Here is a 21541-nt window from a genome sequence, read left to right as displayed (position 1 = left end):
AGATTGAGGTATTAATTTAATGCGTCTTTCGTCGATTTTTGATATCCCTTCTGTTGATCATTTTTAAAGGTAAAGTTGTTGATGTTGAAATGTCACATTATACATCGCTCTCTTGTCAGTTGCCTCTTCTCTTTCGCGGAAGGAAACTTGTCTTAGAATCTCAGGATACAACTTTTTATGTAAACTTTTACATTACAAATAAGGTTTCATCTGATTAACATATCCTTATTTATTGATCTAACTAGCTGCTGTGGTCTCTGGCAGAATGACCAGCGCTGTAGAACATTCTGCTCCTCAGCATAATGCTAAGCCAGGGCCAATTACAGCCACAGCACAGGCATTACACACTTGAAACGAACCGAATGGGAAAAGGGTTTTATTTATATCTCTCATTATATTTTTTTCTTTGATTATTGTTATAGTGTGTTTATGTGTGTGTGTTATTGTTAGTAATATATGTTATGTTATGTCTATGTCTTATTTATTGATCAATTTATAAGCATAATTATGTAGTTTAATAATTTTTAAATTTAACCATTTCACAAAGTATTGACGTTAAAGTTTTCATCTTCAGTTTTTTGTTGTCTGATTATTCTTTAGAGATTAGTGTAGTTTATATCGATCAGGTAATATTATTAATACCAGCCATTTTGGAGCCAACAGGCATCGCTAGAGGCGATGGCAAGCGGCCCGATTGGATGTTACTTGTGTGGACACTTTTTAATTATTAGTATTTGTAGGTTAAGAATACTGTAAATACTGTATATGTGTCTCTCAAATGGTAATAAATTGACATACGTTATAAAAATCTTCTTTATGTGTTTCAAAGAATTTCAGAAGTACTTATCTGAAACCGCCTTCGCAATTATTGATGCATAAGTGTATATATTTACCGAATTAATTAGGCCTTAACATAACAACTATAATCACTAATATAGACTTCTACCAATGCTAATATGGACTTCAGAAACATCACACACGTGTGATATATACGTAGAGGGTATTTCGCGGATGATTCTCAGACATCTCTATACCTACAACAACAAATATAAGAACGATGTTATTTCACAAGAAGTGTATTTAGCACGTACCAATGTTACGTGCGGACTAAGATCACCTTTTGATATTATCAGTTTCATCAAAAATCACGTATCAATCGGCCGTTTTAGTATATTGTGTTAATGTGCTAGAATAATAATTGGGTAAGTTCAGCTGTAGCAGAAATTTCTTAAGGTAGGAATCTGTCATTAATATTAGTATTAGTATTCTAAATGGGTCATTGAACATAATTATAATGTTTGATTTTCCTTTACTGTATAACAGTGGCGTAACTATACCATCATGGGCCCATGGGGCCCTATCAGTAAAAAACCATTCTTTTAATGGGGCCCTATCAGTAAAAATCGTCCCTACTCAGTTTAATTTGAATAAACTTCGAGGTTTTCAGCGTACTCAATTACACGTTGTATATGTCCCACTAATGGCCATAGGCCTCCTCTCTTAGGCGAGAGGGAATGGTCTGTAGTCCCTACGCTAGCCCAATGCGTATTGGAGACTTATAGAACATAATATCTCTTGGGCAAGGGCCCTCTTGGGTCGGGGGCCCGTGGCATTTTGCCAGCTCTGCCACCCTATTGTTACGCCACTGCTGTACAATTTTAAGTACAGCTGTTCTTTTATTGTACCTCGGAAGCGTCTGGTCACCCACAACACATATCCTTGTGTGAGGACCAGCATCTTTAAAATGATAATAGGGTTCAATTCACTTAATATTTGTCTAAAAAATTGTTTCAGTTTTAAAAGTTTCATTTATATTTATGACTAAAGTGTAATAGGAAATAAAATGCAAATTATATTCTTTCTAACAAGTCTAAATACCTTAAGCTTAAAGACCTTTTATAACAACTACTTTATTTACTAGAATTCTTTATCCTATCTACCAGATTTTTGGTCTTTAATTTGATTTAAGAATACTTACTAGTTTGTACTTTTTAATCATCGCGATGGACAGCGAAATTTGTGCTAGAATTTGTTGTTGCTAGAAGAAAGAAGATTGATATTTCCCGATGAGAAATGATTTATATCTAGGCTTCTTAATAATTAAGAACTTGCTGCTGATGTTTCAAAGTTTTCGTTTGTTTACGAGATTTTGTTAGTTCTCTAATTACATACAGATGTTTATCTTTGTATAACACCCAAGTGTCTTCTGTGGCCTTCACAAGTTAGATTTCAACAAACTTTCATTTAATCACGCTAAACAAGTAACTGTTTATTCTTACTCACTGCTATTTTACGAAGGTTATATACAGGGTAACCGAAATAAAATGATAAAAGTAACAATTATTTATCTAATATATAAAATTCTCGTGTCACAGTTTTCGTTGCCATACTCCTCCGAAACGGCTTGACCGATTTTGATGAAATTTTTTGTGCTTATCCGGTATCTATGAGAATCGGCCAACATCTATTTTTCATCCCCCTAAATGTTAGGGGTAGTCCACCCCTAAATTTTTTTAAATATTTTTTAGACAAAATTTTTAATTTCTATTTTTTTATGATACAACATACAAAAATACATACAACCCCTAACTTTCACCCCTCTACGATCAACCCCTATTTTTTTATTATAAATGATATGGCAAAACGACGTTTGCCCGGTCAGCTAGTGTATCAATAATAAAAAAAAAAATCGGCCTTTTGGGACGGATAAAACTAAATGTAAATAAATAAATAAAATTAATCTAGGCATTTATTTTGGAGGTAGAATCCGCGTTATAGTGACATCACCCGCCTAGCTCTTTGAGTAGCGGAGAAGTCTGGTGAGGGTCGAGTCTCACATATGCCTGTAGCCTTTGAGTTGCGGGACTAGCGCAAATTGAATTTCTTCCTATGTAAACAAAAAGCTATGACGTTCTTATTTCTTTTGGCTTTACTATTTTATTTCATACTCGTAGTATAACCGGATAAAATTTGACATCGAAAAAAACTTATTTATGTATTTATTTATGCTTTATTACCTTATACACATAACAAAAATACAAAAAAAACATGTTACAAAAGTTATAAGGCAACGGGCGGCCTTATCGCCAGCAAGCGATTTCTTCCAGGCAACCCTAATGTGGAACAATGAAAAAGAAACACCTACAGAGAGTACAAGAATTGCAAAAATTATTAACAAAAAAAAAACTCAAAATAACCCGTTACTATAACTAAAATAAAGTAAAGTCTATAGGAAAAATAACAATAATAATAAATAAAAGTATGTATAGACAAAAATTTAAAATACAATCAAAAGGTTAACAGAGTCACAATAATTAATATATATAAGCAGAGGCAGCTAATTACGAGGCAGAAAGAAAATGATCAAAAAGAAGATCTTATATAATTTAAATAAAAAAGAAGATTACCAATTAATCTCTTTTAACACAAAATTATACCACCTCCTTAAAAGGTTCGTTACGTATTATCTTTTGATATGTGTGCTAATAAGACAATCATCTACATATTCTATAGTCGCCAGTACATCACAATTTCCGAAAAAGACTTGACATTTAAAAGAAATACACTTTTACTAAATTTATGTCAAATTTACATACATTAACACATTTAAAATGTGCGATTCTTGCGTAAATAAAAGATTTTATTAACATTTTGATAAATGAAACAATATAACCATTCCACAATAGACAAACTGATGTTTTCGTTGTATAAACATTGTTCATCAAATAAAACATAGACATATTAGAATACACACATGTCCGACATATTGACTATGCATTTTTAATATTTTGTATTCGAAATGAAACATTACAGTGTTTGTAATCATTGATTTGTTCTAAATTTATATCACTTAAGTGAATTGCAGTTACTTCTCGTAACTACCGTATAAGGTTTGCAGGTGATGCTAAGTTATCATTACATATTAACGCACTATATATAATATTGAGGCAAACATAAATCGTCATTTATTTGTTTGTACTTCTATTTCCATTGGATTTATCCATACTTCTAGAAGTTTCATGAAAAGTTTCATGACTTGTAGAAGTAAACGACATACATATTGCGCCTGCAACTATTAGTAGAATCGGAACATACAATTTTCATGTTGGAACCAAATAAAATAAGATATTGTCTAACTAAGCTATGGAAATTTATTTATTTTAAAAGAGTACCGAGAGATTTTTAAGCCGGCTTTTTCTCTCGGCCTACACCCTCTGTCTTCTTTGCCGATGAGTAGGGATGCCTACAAATTCAAATTTAATGACGTGGAATAAGTGATACATGTATCTTATGTTCCATAATAAACATATTTTTTTTTGAAATAATCTCAAGTTTTAATTCTGGAGACTCGATCGGAAATAGAAAGAAAGAAAAGTATTACACTCTAACACATTAACCGAGATAGATAAAACTAAATATAACAGAAATAGATATAGTAGTGTGCAGTGTTAATTTGGACTCACTCATTACACTAGAGCAAGCCTATGTGACCATAGCAGTGATCTTTAGTGAGGCCATTGAGGATAAATGAATATAGTTTCATCCCACACTTCATCCTTCTTATGCAATTCTTTTACGATCTCCGCCATTAAGTTGTGGAATACGCTGCCTGACTCCGTACGATTGGCTACCTCTCTGTCATCTTTTAAAACTCTTCTGTATAATCATTTCTTAACCTTATCCTATCCTCATCAATCGTGACTTGTATAATTCTTATGTAAATCCTTTTACATCACTATTCGCTGTCCATGTATTTGTAAGATTAGCTTTTAAGTTTTTAGTTTGTATTACTTTAGATTAAGGATTCTGCACTTCTCGCACGCATGTTTCTTTTTTATTTTTATTAAGTTTTTCTCTTAACTAGGGTTGCCTGGAAGAGATCGCTTATTAGCGATAAGGCCGCCCGTTGCATCCCATAGAATTTTTATGTATTGTGTTTCTTTCATTTGCAACGAAGGGTAAATAAATAAATAAAATAAATAGTTATTAAAATATATACAATGTTGACTAAATATGTATATTACGTAAATAAATGTATTATACATATTAATTATAATAAGAAATCCATAGATCTTATATACGTATTGTATAAGAACCGCAATAAAATTATTCTATTCTTGAAATACGAATAAATTTACATAAATCGAAGCTTTTCATCAGTTATTAAGACATTTTATGACGACTCATTGGTCTAGAGGTTAGTACCCCTGACTGCGAATCCATGGGTCCCAGGTTCGGTCCCCGGCTGAGACGAACATCGATGTGATGAGCATTTGGTGTTGTGCTTAGGTCTTGGGTGATTAAATATGTATTTGTATATGTCTATCTATCTATAATATGTATGTATATCCGTTGCCTAGTACCCATAACACTAGCTTCACCAGCTTAGCATGGGACTAGGTCAATTGGTGTGAATTGTCTTTAAAAAAAAAAAAAAAGAAGTGTGTGTGTACATGTGTAATGTCAGAAGTGAAACTTCTGTGGCAAACTAATCTTTAAGTGTTGTTCATATTTATACAAATCTAAAAGTTTAGATTTCCGATACTTTCATTCCAACGCCGATAAAGAAGTTTGACTTCAAAAAGCAACATGGCGCATAACCGAAAAATGTGACGCGTAACGAAAAAATGTTACACAAAATTTTTTTACAACCCCGATAAAGAAGTTTCACTTCAAAAATATTAATGGATGTCAAAGTGCAGGTAGATTGATATAAAACCAACCTATTGTTACGATATTAACAATTTCAGGTATTCATAATGGTCACCCAAACCACGACGATTCAGAAGAGAAAAATGGAGGAAGACTTTTATGATCGACTCTTAACACAAGAGCCCCAATTTTTTGCACCAATCCGTCGTTTAGAGAAACGATTGGGATTTATAACACCATTATTATGGTCAAACGTAATCCTTATATCATTATTCCACATTATTGTACCAATTTGTTATATACACCAAATATTTAGCGGACAACACTGTTCTACGAAAACAACAATTGTTCGTAAGTATTGTTTGGATAATTTTGCATTAATATAGATAGTTTTAGGCTTTAGTTAACATAAGCGTTTTAGCAATCTGCAGACTAAATAATAATAATCAGTGGCGCTACAACCTCTTTAGGTTTTGGCCGCAGATTTCTGAATCTGTTTCATGATCATTTTTAAATCTAATAGGCAAGTAGGTGATCAGTCCTAGTGCCTGACACGCCGTCGACTTTTGGGTCTAAGACATGTCGGTTTCCTCACGATGTTTTCCTTCACCGTTCGAGCAAATGTTAAATGCGCATATAGACAGTACATTGGTGCACAATAGGGGATCGAACGTACGACCTCAGGTATGAGAGTCGCACGCTGAAGCCACTAGACCGACACTGCTCTTAAAATCTCTATCTGCAGACTTACTCTGTAATTTATATCATTATTTTAAGACCGATCATATCACTTTTCCGACGGCGACGAACAAATAATAGACTTCGTGGTTGGTCTATTATAAATGAATCAGCAAAGTCGAATTTGTTTTTGAAAGAACTTTAATAAAAAGAATGCAACGTAATGATAATTTGACCTAGTCATCTTCTATGATCATCTAAAACCACTTTTAATGTTATCAAGCTACAAACTACTCTTTCATCTCCCTCTGTTAAATTATATTTACGCTGTGCTGAAAAGAGACGATGTCTTGTAATTAAACGGTGCAATTTTTTATGAATTTAGTTTTATAAAAGTAGCGTAATAGCGCAATTCAAGCAAATTCAGGTGTAAGTAACTAAGAATGCGTTATAACAATTTCTCTAAGACTTTGCATAATAGTCACAATAAAAAGGAACTACTATTAACATCTGATTTGTATACACAGTAATAATAGTGTTCAAATGTTAAATTTCAAAGAAAATTCAATAAGTAATAATCAAATGTACAAATTAAATTATTGTTTACAATTTGGCAAATTATGCAAACGTTCGTATGACATGTAGTCAACATTTATCACGTTTCAATTAACATTCAGTCCATATTCCGTTAAACTCACGTAGCAAAATCAACAGCATGCATGAATTAATAAACAGGTATGGTTTTATTAATTGGAGAAAGTATGAAAAATATTAGAACCAAATTTATCACATACATTCTAGATTCTAATAACAAATTAAACTAACGTTTTTAAAGTTTATTGAATGCAATTTTTTACTGTAGTTCTACTCCTACAAGTTGGTGTCAGCTATTCACCCATTGTCTGAAAAATACGAAGTAATGGCCGAATAAATAGCATGGAGCACAGCTAGGATTTGAACGCACTAGGATGTTGTTAATTTAAATCCTTTAACTAACATTGCTCTTCTTTATCTTTTCTTTATATATATATATAAAAAGAAAATGGTGTTCGTTTGAGGCTCTTTCACGCTTAAACCACTGATCGTATCGACATGAAACTACCACCATTCGATGCGAAATTTTTCCTAGATGGTTTATGGCTATTTATTTTTAATTCCAACGTTCCTTCATTTTTTTATTTCTGTTTTACTTTTATGAAAATTTTTCCCGCTAATAAAAACAAAAGAGGCTTCCTAGAACCGCAAAACGTCAACATCTGTTAAAAACTCGATTTTCGAAATATTTCAATTTTCTTAGCGGGAAGTTAAAAAGAAGAATAATAAAAATATGAAAAAAAAATAAAATAATGAAACATAAAATTTATTTTAATTCGTCCAGCAAAGCGGGCGCGAAACGGCTAGTTATCTAATATATAAAATTCTCGTGTCAAGGTGTTTGTAGTTAAACTCCTCCGAAACGGCTTGACCGATACTTATGAAATTTATATGCATATTGGGTATGTCTGAGAATTGGACAACATCTATTTTTCATCCCCCTAAATGGCAAGGGTAGTCCACCTCTAAATATTTTATTTTTAGATATTTTTTCTGTTTTTATTTTTTATGATACAGCATTAAAAAATACATACAACCCCTAATTTTCACCCCTCTACGATCAACCCCTATTTATTATTATAAATGATATACATGGCAAAACGACGTTTGCCGGATCTGCTAGTATTCTGTATTATCCTAAAGAGAATAAGGACAGAAATTTAACTTTGTATGCAACATATTTATTATTTAAACTAAATAAGCGAAATATAATAAACGGCTCAAAAACCTGTTATATTCCAACATTGATTTTGCTCACTTCGATCTTGGGTCGTAGGGTTCAAGTGCACAGACGCTAATTAAAGATTTAAGTTTGCGCCTGGTAGATACGTGTAGAACCGGTGACTCAAGAGCTGTTGCTTTTCTCGCTCAACGAATAAGTATCGCATTGGTATACTTGGTATTGGTCGCAGGACCAAGCTGTTTAAATTTGTTTTAATTGTGTGAGTTGGAAATAAATATTTATACTTCTTGAATGTCATTTATATTAATTTCAGAGTGCATATTTGGACAGATGGCAGCATTTGGTATAACTGCGGGTGCGCATAGATTGTGGTCCCATCGTTCTTATAAAGCAAGGATGCCTTTAAAACTCCTTTTGTTAATGTTCTACGCTATCGCTGGTCAGGTAAACATAATTACCTTCTTTAAATCTAAAATCCTGAGTCTGTACTTGCGGCGCAGGGCTTGAATTTATATCATATAAAAGTTTAATACTTTGTTCAACGTTTCTTTAGAGTTCAATCATACATGTCTCATTTCTAAGGCAGTGATCATAAGAACCGTTTTTGTTTGATAGTTTTTGTTCTGAAATACTTTCCGAGTTCCACGAGTTTTCATTTTTGGGAAGATCACCCGCTAAACATAAACATTCAAAATGAATAGTATTAGTATAAGAGTGTAGTAAGTATAAATAGTGCAAATAGCCAAATATATATGCAAAACAGTACTACACACAAAACTACTTGTTAATACTGATTAGTACATATTTATCATTTATACCTATACCAATAGAAACTAAAATAAATGTACAGTAATTGCATCATCTATAAAAACGAATGGATTATTACTCTGTGGCTTGACACAAATATTTATCAATGTGCTAATGATAAAAAGAAACGATGTATGTTGTATAATGTTTCTACAAATAATGTTTCATGTCAAGGCCCCTGCTATGCTATATGTGATACGTTGGCTAATCAATTAAACTGTCAACGAAGGCACTTTTAATTTATGGATAAGCACATTATTAATCTTACCTTAATATAATAAAAAAAAATATTGATAAATGATTTTAATGTGACTATTAAATTTGATTGATTCTTTCATAAGATCCACAAAAAGCGACCTCAATGAAGACGTGTGAATTGGCTACGATTCATTCCGAGTGCTAGTTAGCGTGCTATCTTTTCGCAACGAAATAATTCTTAAATTCTATCAGAGTTTGATGAGTACAGGCTCAAATCTACGATTTAAAAAAAATCATATTCCTTTAACAGAACAATCTGTATAACTGGGTCCGCGATCATCGCGTCCACCACAAAAGGTCTGAAACACCAGCAGATCCCCACGATGCTAAGCGAGGGTTCTTCTTCTCACATGTTGGATGGCTGATGATGAGGAAACACCCTTACGTCATTAGGGAAGGCTCCAAGATTGACATGAGCGATATAACCAGTGATCCCGTACTGGTTTTCTTTAATCGGTAAAAATAATAGTTATAATTGGTTTTTACAATAGTTTTAGTTGAGCATCGTTTGTGTTTGATTCTTGTATTTAAACCTTTGGAGTGAAGGATAATGAATAAAAAATGTTAAAAAGGCTTATTTAATCAAACTCAAACTTGCTGTGGTCATATCGTACGTCCCGAACCAGATAAGCTGGTAATCGTCGGCAAGGTCGAAGGCAAAAGGCCGCGGAGTAGATCCCCAACCCGATGGTGTGACCAAGTCACGACTCTCACGGGTCTCCCCATAACAGCTGCGCTAAGGGAAGCTACACTACCGAACAAAGTGGAGAGATATCACTAGCACGATAGCAGGCACCTTACAGTGACACGATCTTAAGCAATGAAGAATACGATTAAGAAGAGAATCAATTAAAGGAATGAAATAGAAAGAAGTAAAAGAAATAACGTGCTATTAGTTTGTTCACGAGTTAGATTATCATATTAAGTTATTTGTCAAACCGAAAAACTGCATTGCGCACTAAAGAAAACGTTTATTAGCATGAGGGACTTCTATTTATAATATTTGCGGAGCGAATTTAATTACGATTGTTTCATAAAATTTCTTAATATATTTTTCCATTTCCAGATACTTTAACATGCTGAAATTCCTTTTCTGCTTCTTCATACCAATTGTAACACCAATTTGGTGGTTTGGTGAGCCAGCTTATCAGGCAATTGTGGCTGCAATGGTTCGATACTTCATTACACTAAATGCCACTTGGTCGGTGAACAGTTTCGCACATCTTCATGGGTTGAGGCCCTATGACAAGTAAGTGTTCAAACACCTATGTATTTATTCATTAACACTTTGTCGCAAGTATACCGAAATATAGTGAAATTATAGTATATAGTTAAATAAAAAGGAGGGCAACTGGTAGCGTTATCGCTTTCGAGCGATTGTTTCCAAGCAACCACGGTGAGCGCAAGTGCAAAACTACGTAAGACATAGTAATTTAGACAAAACTAATCAGTTAGTACGAAAGTTAGGGATATAAAATATGAAGGTGCAGAACAAAAATAACTACCCCAGGGGGGAACCACACACGCTCGCGGTGGAGAATCTCCCTCTGGGCGTCCTCCACAGGGACGCACAGACTGCCCTTCGTATTCTGGGGAGGGGGCAATTCTTCTATCTTTGGAGCAAACCTTTTCTTAATAGGCCGGCATTGCGCTCGCAAACCTTCTGGCAGTGCGAGTGTTCATGGGTGGCGGAGGGACGGGATTCGGGAAGTGAATTCTATAGCCTCACCGCAGAGACCTTACAGGATTCGCCAAGAAAGGAAGAGTTATGGGATGGGATTTCAAGAATATAGTTTTTGGAAGAGCGTAGGCTGTAGCTATGGGCTCCCATAAATATGAAATCCAAAAATTTGAACCTAATCCAAATCAAAATTAAAAACACAAATTATTGTCACATTGGCTTTGAAGTATGAAAACATTTGCAATCAAATCTATAGTTAATTATTGTAACGTTTCACGTCTAACTCTTAAGCTTCATACAATAGAGATTTCATCTATAAGCAACTCCCAATTTCGTTGGGTATTATTACGATGTTATGTCTATTACTATTATGCGAAATATACAAACAAAAGGATTTGGTAGCTAATCGCTTTGCGTATGTTTTATTGATTTTGTATAAATAAAAAGAAGAAACATAGTGTTAAATAAAAATTCTAGACTAAGCCGAACACAATTTTACTTAGACTTTTGTAATCGCGTCTTAATAAGTCCACTTTACTTCCAGATCTATTCTACCATCAGAGAACCTTGGAGTTTCGATCTTCGCAATGGGTGAGGGCTGGCATAACTTCCACCACACGTTCCCCTGGGATTACAAAGCAGCTGAATTACCGTACTTTGTGAATCCCACCACAGTATTTTTAGACCTCGCTGCTTATGGTGGATTAGCGTACGATTTGAAAACTGCGTCACCGGAACTTATAAAGGCGGTTGCGGATAAGAAAGGGGAATAGATGAATTAATTTTAAGGGAATTAGTGAGATTTTTATTAAAATAATTTTATTGTCCAAGTATTAAACGTTTCGATAAATTATAAACCGGAGTTTTTTAATGTTTCTTGTTACCTATTCCTAAGTGAATTCGTTTATGTTATATAATATGAGCCTTTTAATATTATCTTACACACTAATATAAAAAATCATATACAATTTTTTTTATAAAATAACTGTGGTTTCTTAACATAGTTCATAGTTTAACAGGAATTCTTTATACAACATACTTAATGTCTCGGGCAATTCAACAATCATGATAGATGTCTACTACCCTTACCCGTATCCTTCTTAAAACTAAAGATACTATCAAGATCTCTTCTCAATGCTAATATGATGTCCAGCTTCCGGCTTCAGCATCACGTCTATCTTCAATATAAGTTTGGTATGATCTCCTTTCACCTTGTATTGGCGCATCAGATGCGCCAGCGTTGTTTTCATTGACATATAAGCGTAGGATTTGCCTGAAATATTCACGTTTTAAATTTCTTCACACAAAGTTTACTCATGTTTAAAATAAAGTCAATTTTTTCTATTCCGTCAAATTTTATTTCTATTAAGAGATCAGCTTTGTTGACATGGACTGATTTAGTTTGAAGATTAATACTTTTGACTTTGAAATTACAAAAAAAAAATGTTCGTAATAAATGTAATCTAAGCTTTATGTTTTAAAAAGTTAATTTAAATATACTTTTTACAAAGAACTTTTAAATATTATATTAGTTACAACTAACTCGGATAGTAGGTTCGCAAGACTTCATTTCGTTGAGACCTCTGATTTTATTATAATAATAGGCTCACCAATACAAATCCTTCGTCCCATATTAAAGGCGGCAAATGCTGTGGGACACTCTGGCAATGTTGCTGGATCTAACCAGCGTTCGGGCTTAAATTCCTCACGATCTTCACCCCACATGGGATGTCGATGAATGCCATATACGAACATAAAACACGTCCGACCCTTTGATAACGTGTATCTCTCTAAAAATAATGATTTAAATTTATACATGGTCGTGATGTGATGAGCAAATGCCAGCAAGTCAAAATATAACACTATTTTGATGACAGATAGATATTGTGTACGGGTTATGTGGTAATTTTTACATTTGTTTTGGATATTCTTAAGTGATTCTGTGTGTGCGAAAATCGCGCAAAAAAATGAATACTACGAAAGATTTTGTTCTATTGTTTTATTCTTGAAGAATAACCTAGTTAAAAACTGAACTGGTCGATATTTATTTTTACATTCTCATAATTTGTAAGCGTCCAGAGATAGATGTAAGTACCTTACTTACTTAACTTTAGGTCCCTGTCAAGTACTCTGGCGGTGACTGGTACAATGGGATAAATTCTCATACTTTCTTTTATAACAGCCTCTAAATATACCAGCTGGGAGAGGTCTTGTTTTGTGACATCACGGTCTTCGCCGCCGAATACATCTTTAAGTCTGTAAAAGTATAAAATTTACGTTTACAAATGAACACTATGGGGTTTTAGAGGTTATATAAAGAATCGAACTTATAAATATTATGATAATTAAATGATTATTTTTATTCTATTTGACCATTGGTTAATGAATTACATAATACTAAAAATATCTGATAATTATCAAAATACGGTACATAAAAGTAGTTTTATACCTTAAAAACATAATCCGAACGGTATCTCAAGTCCTCTTCAGAATATTCATTAATGTCAACCGTTATATAAAATAAATGATCTACAGGTATATATAAATTAAATAGCGCTACAACCTTTTAGGTCTAGACTCTATGGCCTCAGATGTCTGTATCTGAATCGCGATAGGTAGGTAGGTACAGCCGGGGTTAATACAGCTACATAGTTCCGTTTTAAAACAAGGTAATAACTCACTCTTCGACTATCTTGTCCTGGACATCGGGGTGTGAGCCAATAAGGAGTAGTGTGAACATGAGTACGCTAGCTGATGTATCGTGCCCGCCAACAATCATCGTGTCCACGTGTTCTTGTATTTCACGGTCATTAAACGCGCCCTTTTCCACAGCCAACTCCAGTAAAAGGTCCATAAAGGGCTTGAATTTTGTTCCTGTATAAAATACATTACGACGTCAATTCCTCAACATTTTACGTATAGTTATTTCTAATAATTTACTAAGATTTAGAGTTGCGCTAAGTGCGACTCTCGGATGGCAAAAACACCGACTTGACATGGAGGTGTCATTCTTAGCGCTCTTTCTTTCACTTGTCTAAACTCCGAATCTTACCTTACTTAAGACTTGGTTCGTAATATAACTAGAAAAAAACGCAAATTAAACTTAACATAACTAAATTACCTGTTTTTTCCTCGACTTGACCAGTTTCTAGACGTTTCAAATAATCAGCCTTACGTTTTTGTAATACCTGAAACAACGAATTAATAAATTGTTAAAAATACATTTCATATTAGATAATCTATCACAAGGGTCTAAACCTATACTATTTGAAAGGAAATTGACGGTTTAAGATGTTCATTGTACACATTTAAAAGGTATGTTTCAATAAAAATTAAATAAAAAAAACTTGGTAACCGCGTTTTATTTATTTTTTTATTAAATTGCGCTAGATGTTTATGAACGCTGATTAGTGTTTGTTTAAAAAGTCTGTTAATAATGTATAGAGTATGAGACTAATGATGGATATGTGCTTTAAATAATGAAAAAGTGACTTGTCTAAATAATTCTAGTATGAGGCCTAGTTTCTATATCTTGGCATTTTTGTTGGTGCATCCAAACACTTAACTGACACAAATAAACTTTAATTACTTACGGTATATGACATATTATGTAATATCTCCAACAAACTGTCCTGTTTCTTCCGTAAGCCGGACCATTGGTATATATAGTCGTTATGAAGCCAGAATTTCTGGAACCTCTCAACAAATACATTGAAGATCTGTTCGGTCGCTTTTACGTATTGGCTATTCAATACACCTTTCTCTGTAAAATCTATTCCCAGCGCCGTTACTGAAAAGCAATATAGGATACGCTTTTATCATATTAAAACTATGCGATACTTAGTTAAATCACGGATCAACTCTTAATAAAACTTCAGTGGAATAAATAGTGTACCCTAAGTGTTCCTCAACTAATTTTAGTTAGTTTATTGCTTTCTTTGATAGATATAGACTGTTAGGTTAAAATGATTTTATTGTTACCAATCCATTTAATTATTAAGTACTTAATTATATGTAAAGATTTGTTTAAGGCTTAAGAAACTTTATATTTAGTAAGTAAATTAGTTATAATCTTTCTCAATAAATAAAATAATAATAAGCTAGCAAAAAATTTAAACTTTGCAAAACGGAATCACGACCAAACATCCTTCAAATTGAATATGTATATCCGATACAAATGAATAGATTCGTTCGAGCTAACAAACCCTTGTATTATCTTATTAGATTTAATGAAGACTCACAGACGCTGTGCCTTCCAAGTCATGAAGCGACTTAATATTATTTGTTGTTTTAAAAGTTTTTTAATTAATTAATTTATATCTTTATCTGTCTGGTAATAAATTTTTCTTTGTATGTATAAATAAAGACGTAACTACCTACCTAACTATGTGTTAGTCCATCTACGACGACTGGCACATATGGTTCGGTGTATTAATTTAGTTAACGAATTACGTAGGTTAACGGACCTTCTTCATTGCCCGTTGAGTGAACTGTCAAAAGTTCTATTATTTGTTAGTGCCTATAGTAATTAGTTAATTTCTTGTATTTTTTATTATGTAATTAATTTTTCCTTATTAATTTCGTATCTATGTTTTTTGTTTCATCTGTAAATTTTATTCACTTATTGTGTACTCTTGTCAATTTAGGATCACCTGTTAGTTGAGTGTTTTTATAAATAAATAAAAAAAATAAGTATGAACCTAAAGAATCAAATATAATGTCACAACATACTTACAGCATATAGTTTCTAACGCATTATGCCGAGTGTATACCCAATGGTCGAAGGGTCCCTTGCCGACCTCCTTTTTCAAATCGTCTACCAAACGCCGTGATTGACTGTTGAATACTCCAAGGAAGCTGTCGAGTACTACCTGGCTGAAAGCTGGGTTTAACAGCCGACGGTGATGACGCCATATTGATACTGTACACATAATAAGATAACTAAATAAAAAAGAGCAGTGTTGGCCCAGTGACTTCAGGGTGCGACTCTCATCCCAGAGGTGGAGTTGGAGTCACCAATGGAGTTTCTGTCTTCACATTTAACACTCGCTCGTACCACCGTACGAGCCTGTACTGTCAGGCACAAAAGCATGATCACAACTTTGCCTATCAGAATAAACGAACATGCATACAGAAATCTGAGTTACTGGTGTATTTTAAACATAATAAGAAAAAAATTACAATGCACGTGATGTAATGCGTATATAGGTAATTAAATATTTCATCCAGGCAGTACGAAGTACACACAGTATAGTAGTTTAAATCTGGTAAATATTAAAAAGGAAACTACTCAACCTTTCTAAAGTTTTTATATATTTTTATAAATACTAGTTAAACAGTTTTAACTAGTATAATTTTATACCAAAATTATTACTTGTGTAAATATGTTTTATACAGTTGTTTAAATGTGCAGTGCGTACTCGACTTATAATTTTTCAACTATAATTATTAATTTATCTTATTAGTATATATAAGTATTAATCTTACATTTTCCCGTAACCAAGCCCTCTCCAAGCCAACATTTGGCGAATTCGTAAAATGCATCTTTCTGTAGACAGGTATTTGCTACTGTCAATGCGTCCTCGGGATCCGTTAGAACTAAAAATATATTGTATTAATTTCAGGATTTAGTAAATACGTATTTAAAACAACATGAATTGTGATTTTTAAGTTACTTTCAGTTTTCGTCAAATTTTAACGCTGTTTAATTTGGACTACGCAAATGAAAGACTATTTCTTAAATAAAAATACTCACCATAAATAGTCCTAGGGCCGATAGCGGCTGAAAGAACTCCTCCTAAACGTAAGCTATCATACGAAAGCTCCACCACAGACTTCCAAAGCTCTGAAATAAAGATAATTAAAATAAGATACACATATAAGTATTGTATTTTAATAAATGTGAAACCTACACCCTTCAAACAGGTGTCATTTATAGTAAAGGTCTCTAGTCAATTTTTGAAGTTGTACTTCTTTAGGCGCGTTATGAAAAATTGATGAGAGTGAAATTTTACGATTGCGCGCGCACCTATGACACAAAATTGGCAGTGTGATATAGCGTGCGCGAGCGAGATGGGAATAAGACAAACTACAAGTAAAAAGAAATAGAATATGCGTGAAGCTAACTTCACGCATATTCTAGCTTAGCAGCTTAACAAGAATTTTGAATGACCATGACAATTGACATCTGACAATGACATTTACCTTTTAAACAAATATAGGAGTTTTAATTATTGTTTAAAATTAATAATTATATACCTAGTTATTTTCATTATACAAAATATTTGTGAAATAATATAAAATATTTGTGAAAATACTGTGCTAACCTTCCTGAGTGCTTCAATACAATTGAGGTTAACTATCCGTATGTATTATCGAGTATTATTGTTGATTAAAACTGAAACATGAACCATTATTCATTGCTTTTGTTTATTGCGTTTGTTACAGCAACTTTTTAGAAATATTCTACGACCCTATATATCAATAATTGAGAACAAAGATTTAAGCACGAATACTAATAAGGAGAAAATGAAGGCTTGGAGCGATATAACAGAGAAGTAAACATTTTAATAAGTACCTGCATCTCAAAAAAATGACCACATTATTTAATCAAAACATCAGATTTAATCTAGCAAATATAAGGACAAGAGACAAAAAACAATTGGTGAATCAGTGGAAGTGCACTAAATTGAATACAAAAAAAGAGTTGTCATCTTATCGCCGTGAAACATCAAAAACTGGAGGTGGAACAAAGCCACCATCACCTTCTCGAGACACAATGGTTTGAAGTAGATTTCAATGAATTTGATTGTGATGGTGTCGAGGTAGGAATGTTAATTATAAATATGATGTATGGTGATGTTCAAGGTTCAACCTTTCAAGCATAGGCATATGCTTACAACATTACTTTATTCCCCTACAGGGTAGTTAGAGATATTGTAATACCTCAAAACATCCATGTTGCACTTGTAGTACCGAAACTCTGTCCTGCCAGAAGTGAGCCCATTCCCACTTATAATGGACAGTGGGTATAATACACCTTAATACCTGAGTGCGAACCACTCACCATGATACTTAAATTAATAGATGTTATTTATATATTTCAGGTTATTACAAATAAAATCATTTTGGAAACAATTGATATCCCAAAAGCAAATAAAGCCAACAATGACAAGGTAATAAATCAGTTTTGACATAACTTGAATACTAAAAAAGCCAAACAAAGGTGTGCACAACAGTGACAACATAACTTAACAATTTCATTATTTTGTAGGATTAAAGAAAGGTTAAAGAAAATCATGTCGAACTGAACAACAAGAATCCCCAAACAACTCCAAAGAAACCTACAAGGAAGACACCGGTATTATATTTAAATTATCTCTATCTCTAAATAGAATAAAAGAAAGTTGCTATCCAGGTCTGTAGCATGTGCTACAAATTATATTATTAAACACATTTATATAATTATATTAATATAAATGTGTTAAAAAATTTATAATATGAATTATAAAAAAATTTAAGTTTTGCATGGACAGAGCTTAAATTAATATTCTCTTATTTGTTGCAGAAAGCAAGTAGTTTTGGAGAAGCCTCGTATATGCACAACCAAGTAATGATTAATTTAAAATTACAAACCGAAATTCTGATGAAGACATTAGAGTCACTTAAAAATAAATAGTATAATGAAATAAAAATGGTTTAAAGATAAATAGTGTTTTATTTGTTTAATGTAAGAGAATAATAATAAATATTTATTTAATTAATTTTTCAAATGTAAACTGAACTTTATTGACTTTAATGACTCCTTTTCCAGTCTTTGATTATTTAATTGTAATTAATTATTTGCATGCAATCAAAAACTATTTTTAATAATGCCAAAGAAGTATAACTTCTTACGCGCATACATAAGTACACGCACCCTTTTTTTTTATAAAGTTTGCCTACTTGGTTCCACACTAGATAACAATTGAAAGACGGGCCAAAGACGGGATATTGTATCAGAATGCCAAATCGTAAAATGACTGGTTTACAACTGATTTGAGCGCGACCGCCGCTGTGAAAACCGCTGTGTGAGTTCGAAAAGTGAGGTACAGAATCGCAAGGCTGTACCAGCTATTGCTTATAAAAGTCAAACTTTACATCACCTTTAGTAAATTTATTTTTCCATATCGAATTCAACGACTTGTGCAATGCAAATTACTTAGACTGTGGCTTTATTGTCCATAAAGTTCATGCTTTTATAAATGAAAAAGCAGGTTTCTAAACTTGTCATCTTTCATTTGATCCCTTTATTGGTTGATTTTTTCAAAAATTACGTTTTAATCAACCCAGTTTTACAGTATGATATATAGTAAGAGCTGAAATAAATGTACTTACTAACACTATCTCCGATGAGCCGATGAGCATGTCCAATGAGAGGTAAACCCCCAGGGATGGAAGGAGGTTCATTCTTATTCCGGTTAAAGCGTGACCACGCCCATAGTACACAGATAATAATTATTAGGATTAAACCTATCATGGCCGAACATTAGTGTTTGTGTATCCTGTGAGAGAAAAATATACGTTATGGATACTATTTTCTACTGTTATTACACGCAAACACGTATTCGTATTCGCATTTGCATTGTTAATGCAGTAAAATAGTAATTATAAAATTATGTATGGAATAGTTTCGCAGCTCTCCGTATAGTGCCACATATACTTTTCTTGGCTGGCAGCTGAAATTGGTTCAACCGTCGCCATTATGAAATTTTGTGTTTATTTTCTGTAATTTCCTGGTGCGTACAATAATTTTACTATCGACGAATATTTTTAATCCTTGCATTACTAATTACAATGGAAAAGTTTTAATTATCGAACGGTTCTGATTGCTATCAATCTTAAAATATATAATATATTAATAGTTCAGGTAACAAAACCTATCTTATCAGATGTTCCTACGTTTGCGTCACATTTATTTAAGCCTAGAACTGTATTTTCTAGGTACTAGTAAATAGCGTTTTATTAAGATATTTCAATAAACTCTCAAGTTAGTTTGTCTGGCTAAAAATTATTCCCCTTATAATGGTTAATTTTTATTTACTGGCAATACTAATATTCATGACAGCGACGCTCTTACCGGCCAAGAAAAGTATGTGGCACTGTAGGCGTATTTAGAACTAAAAAAATGTGTGCGTGTACTAGGTGTACACACATACGAAGTGAAACTTCTTTATGACCTTATTTTTCGAAAAATGATCTACTATATGTAACTTTACAGAAATTGGTTAAATAAAGTTAAATTAGATAAAGTTTAACAAAAGGCTTTTATTATCATAGACATGAATACAAATACAATTATTTAATTTTAACTTATTACTGTACTACTATGTAGTACTAAGATTATTACAGAATTTCATTAATTGTAATAGAATTATTAGTATTACTATCATTGCTATCGTTATTATATATTTTTGTTACTAATGGCTTCGAATCTCTTCGGATCAACCGTGGTAGGGACAAGAAAAAGATGGCGCGTAACCGAAAAATGTGACAAATGTGTGTAAATTTTTTTCCAACGTCGATAAAGAAGTTTCACTTCAAAAGATGGCGCGTGACGGAAAAATGTGACGCGTAACGAAAAAAAGTTACACTGAATTTTTTTCCAACCCCGATAAAGAAGTTTCACTTTAAAAACGGCGTTCATGTTCAAACTATAACGTGTGGTTGCTTTTTTATATAGAAAGCTAATTAAACAAATACTAGGAAACTACTTCATTGAACAGACGTTCAAATGAGATTATCGCACGGTTTAAAAAAGTAATTCTAAAACATTTTAATGCCGTGCTTTCATTGAACGTTTTAGTATTATTAAATATTTAATGTTCCAAAGCCAAAACACAATTTAAATACATTTACGCATATTTAAACGTTTGAGACTGCTGAAATAGTTTCATTATTCCTTAGCTATACAACTAATGAAGTAATATTTAATACATTTACTAATCAGATAAATTTAACACAAGTTGTAAGATATAACAATCCTGTTTTTTCTTTGCGTTGACATCTAAAGTTTATAAACTGTCAATTTTAATCACTTCATTCACAGATCACTACACTTTATCTTTAGAAATATTTAGATCTAATTTATAATAATTATTTTTGAGTAATTAAAATTACCTATATAAAAAAGATATAGTACACAACTTAAATGTTTCAATTGCACAGGATTTGTGATTTCCGCTAATAATGTTTTATAAATACGAAGTTTTGTGTTACCCTTGGGGCGATTTCATATTGACTGGGTGTCACAACTCATTACAAGTACGAGTTAAATTATAAAGTATTTTCCAACAGTGACCCTTATATGTTTATTAATTTGGGGTTTAAAAAAGAACCGATTCAATGATTGAAAAGAATCGAATTTCAATAAAATTTGCATTCGACATGGCTTATTGGATATCAAAAATGAGTTGCTGTAGGCAGCTGCAAGCAGTTCCAGTTAACTCGACAGAATATGCCTTCAAAACAATAAGGGGCTGATATTTTTTAAAACATATCTGAAAATCTTTTACTTTCTAATTAATTGTGGTCTACCCTACTTCTCAGAATTCCATAACTGTTAATTCATTTTAACATATATATCTTCCGTTCTGTGTGAAACATGCTTGACACCCTTACGAAATAAGAATATTGATTGGATTTGCGTC

The 21541-nt window shown here is 32.7% G+C and overlaps 2 protein-coding genes across 3 annotated transcripts; one reads left to right on the top strand and one right to left on the bottom strand.

The window, feature by feature from the left end:
* The first annotated feature begins 1031 nt into the window (after positions 1 to 1031).
* LOC125054690 (acyl-CoA Delta-9 desaturase-like) lies at positions 1032 to 11710 on the top strand. 2 transcript variants are annotated; one of them, XM_047656706.1, is made up of 6 exons: positions 1032 to 1202; positions 5751 to 6003; positions 8421 to 8551; positions 9423 to 9628; positions 10239 to 10421; positions 11398 to 11710. In XM_047656706.1, the coding sequence occupies exons 2-6, from the start codon at positions 5760 to 5762 to the stop codon at positions 11624 to 11626; spliced, it is 993 nt and encodes a 330-aa protein (XP_047512662.1). In that variant the 5' UTR covers positions 1032 to 1202; positions 5751 to 5759; the 3' UTR covers positions 11627 to 11710. The 2 variants fall into 2 exon arrangements, with proteins under 2 accessions (XP_047512662.1, XP_047512661.1); XM_047656705.1 differs by having other exon boundaries at positions 1032 to 1233.
* A 97-nt stretch (positions 11711 to 11807) lies between these two features.
* On the bottom strand, positions 11808 to 21057 carry LOC125054689 (cytochrome P450 4C1-like). Its single transcript, XM_047656704.1, has 11 exons — positions 21012 to 21057; positions 19230 to 19396; positions 16609 to 16698; positions 16341 to 16451; positions 15589 to 15774; positions 14447 to 14643; positions 13975 to 14041; positions 13535 to 13727; positions 12958 to 13109; positions 12464 to 12643; positions 11808 to 12126 (listed from the first exon to the last, which is right to left on the bottom strand). Exons 2-11 carry the CDS (start codon positions 19369 to 19371, stop codon positions 11972 to 11974), a joined length of 1473 nt encoding a protein of 490 aa, XP_047512660.1. The 5' UTR covers positions 19372 to 19396; positions 21012 to 21057; the 3' UTR covers positions 11808 to 11971.
* Between the last annotated feature and the right edge of the window lie 484 nt (positions 21058 to 21541).

The sequence above is a fragment of the Pieris napi genome, chromosome 12, assembly GCF_905475465.1.
Source record: "Pieris napi chromosome 12, ilPieNapi1.2, whole genome shotgun sequence".
Classification (NCBI taxonomy): Eukaryota; Metazoa; Arthropoda; class Insecta; order Lepidoptera; family Pieridae; genus Pieris; species Pieris napi.
Note: the sequence above shows the minus strand (reverse complement) of the source record. Positions and strands in the feature narration are given on the sequence as shown.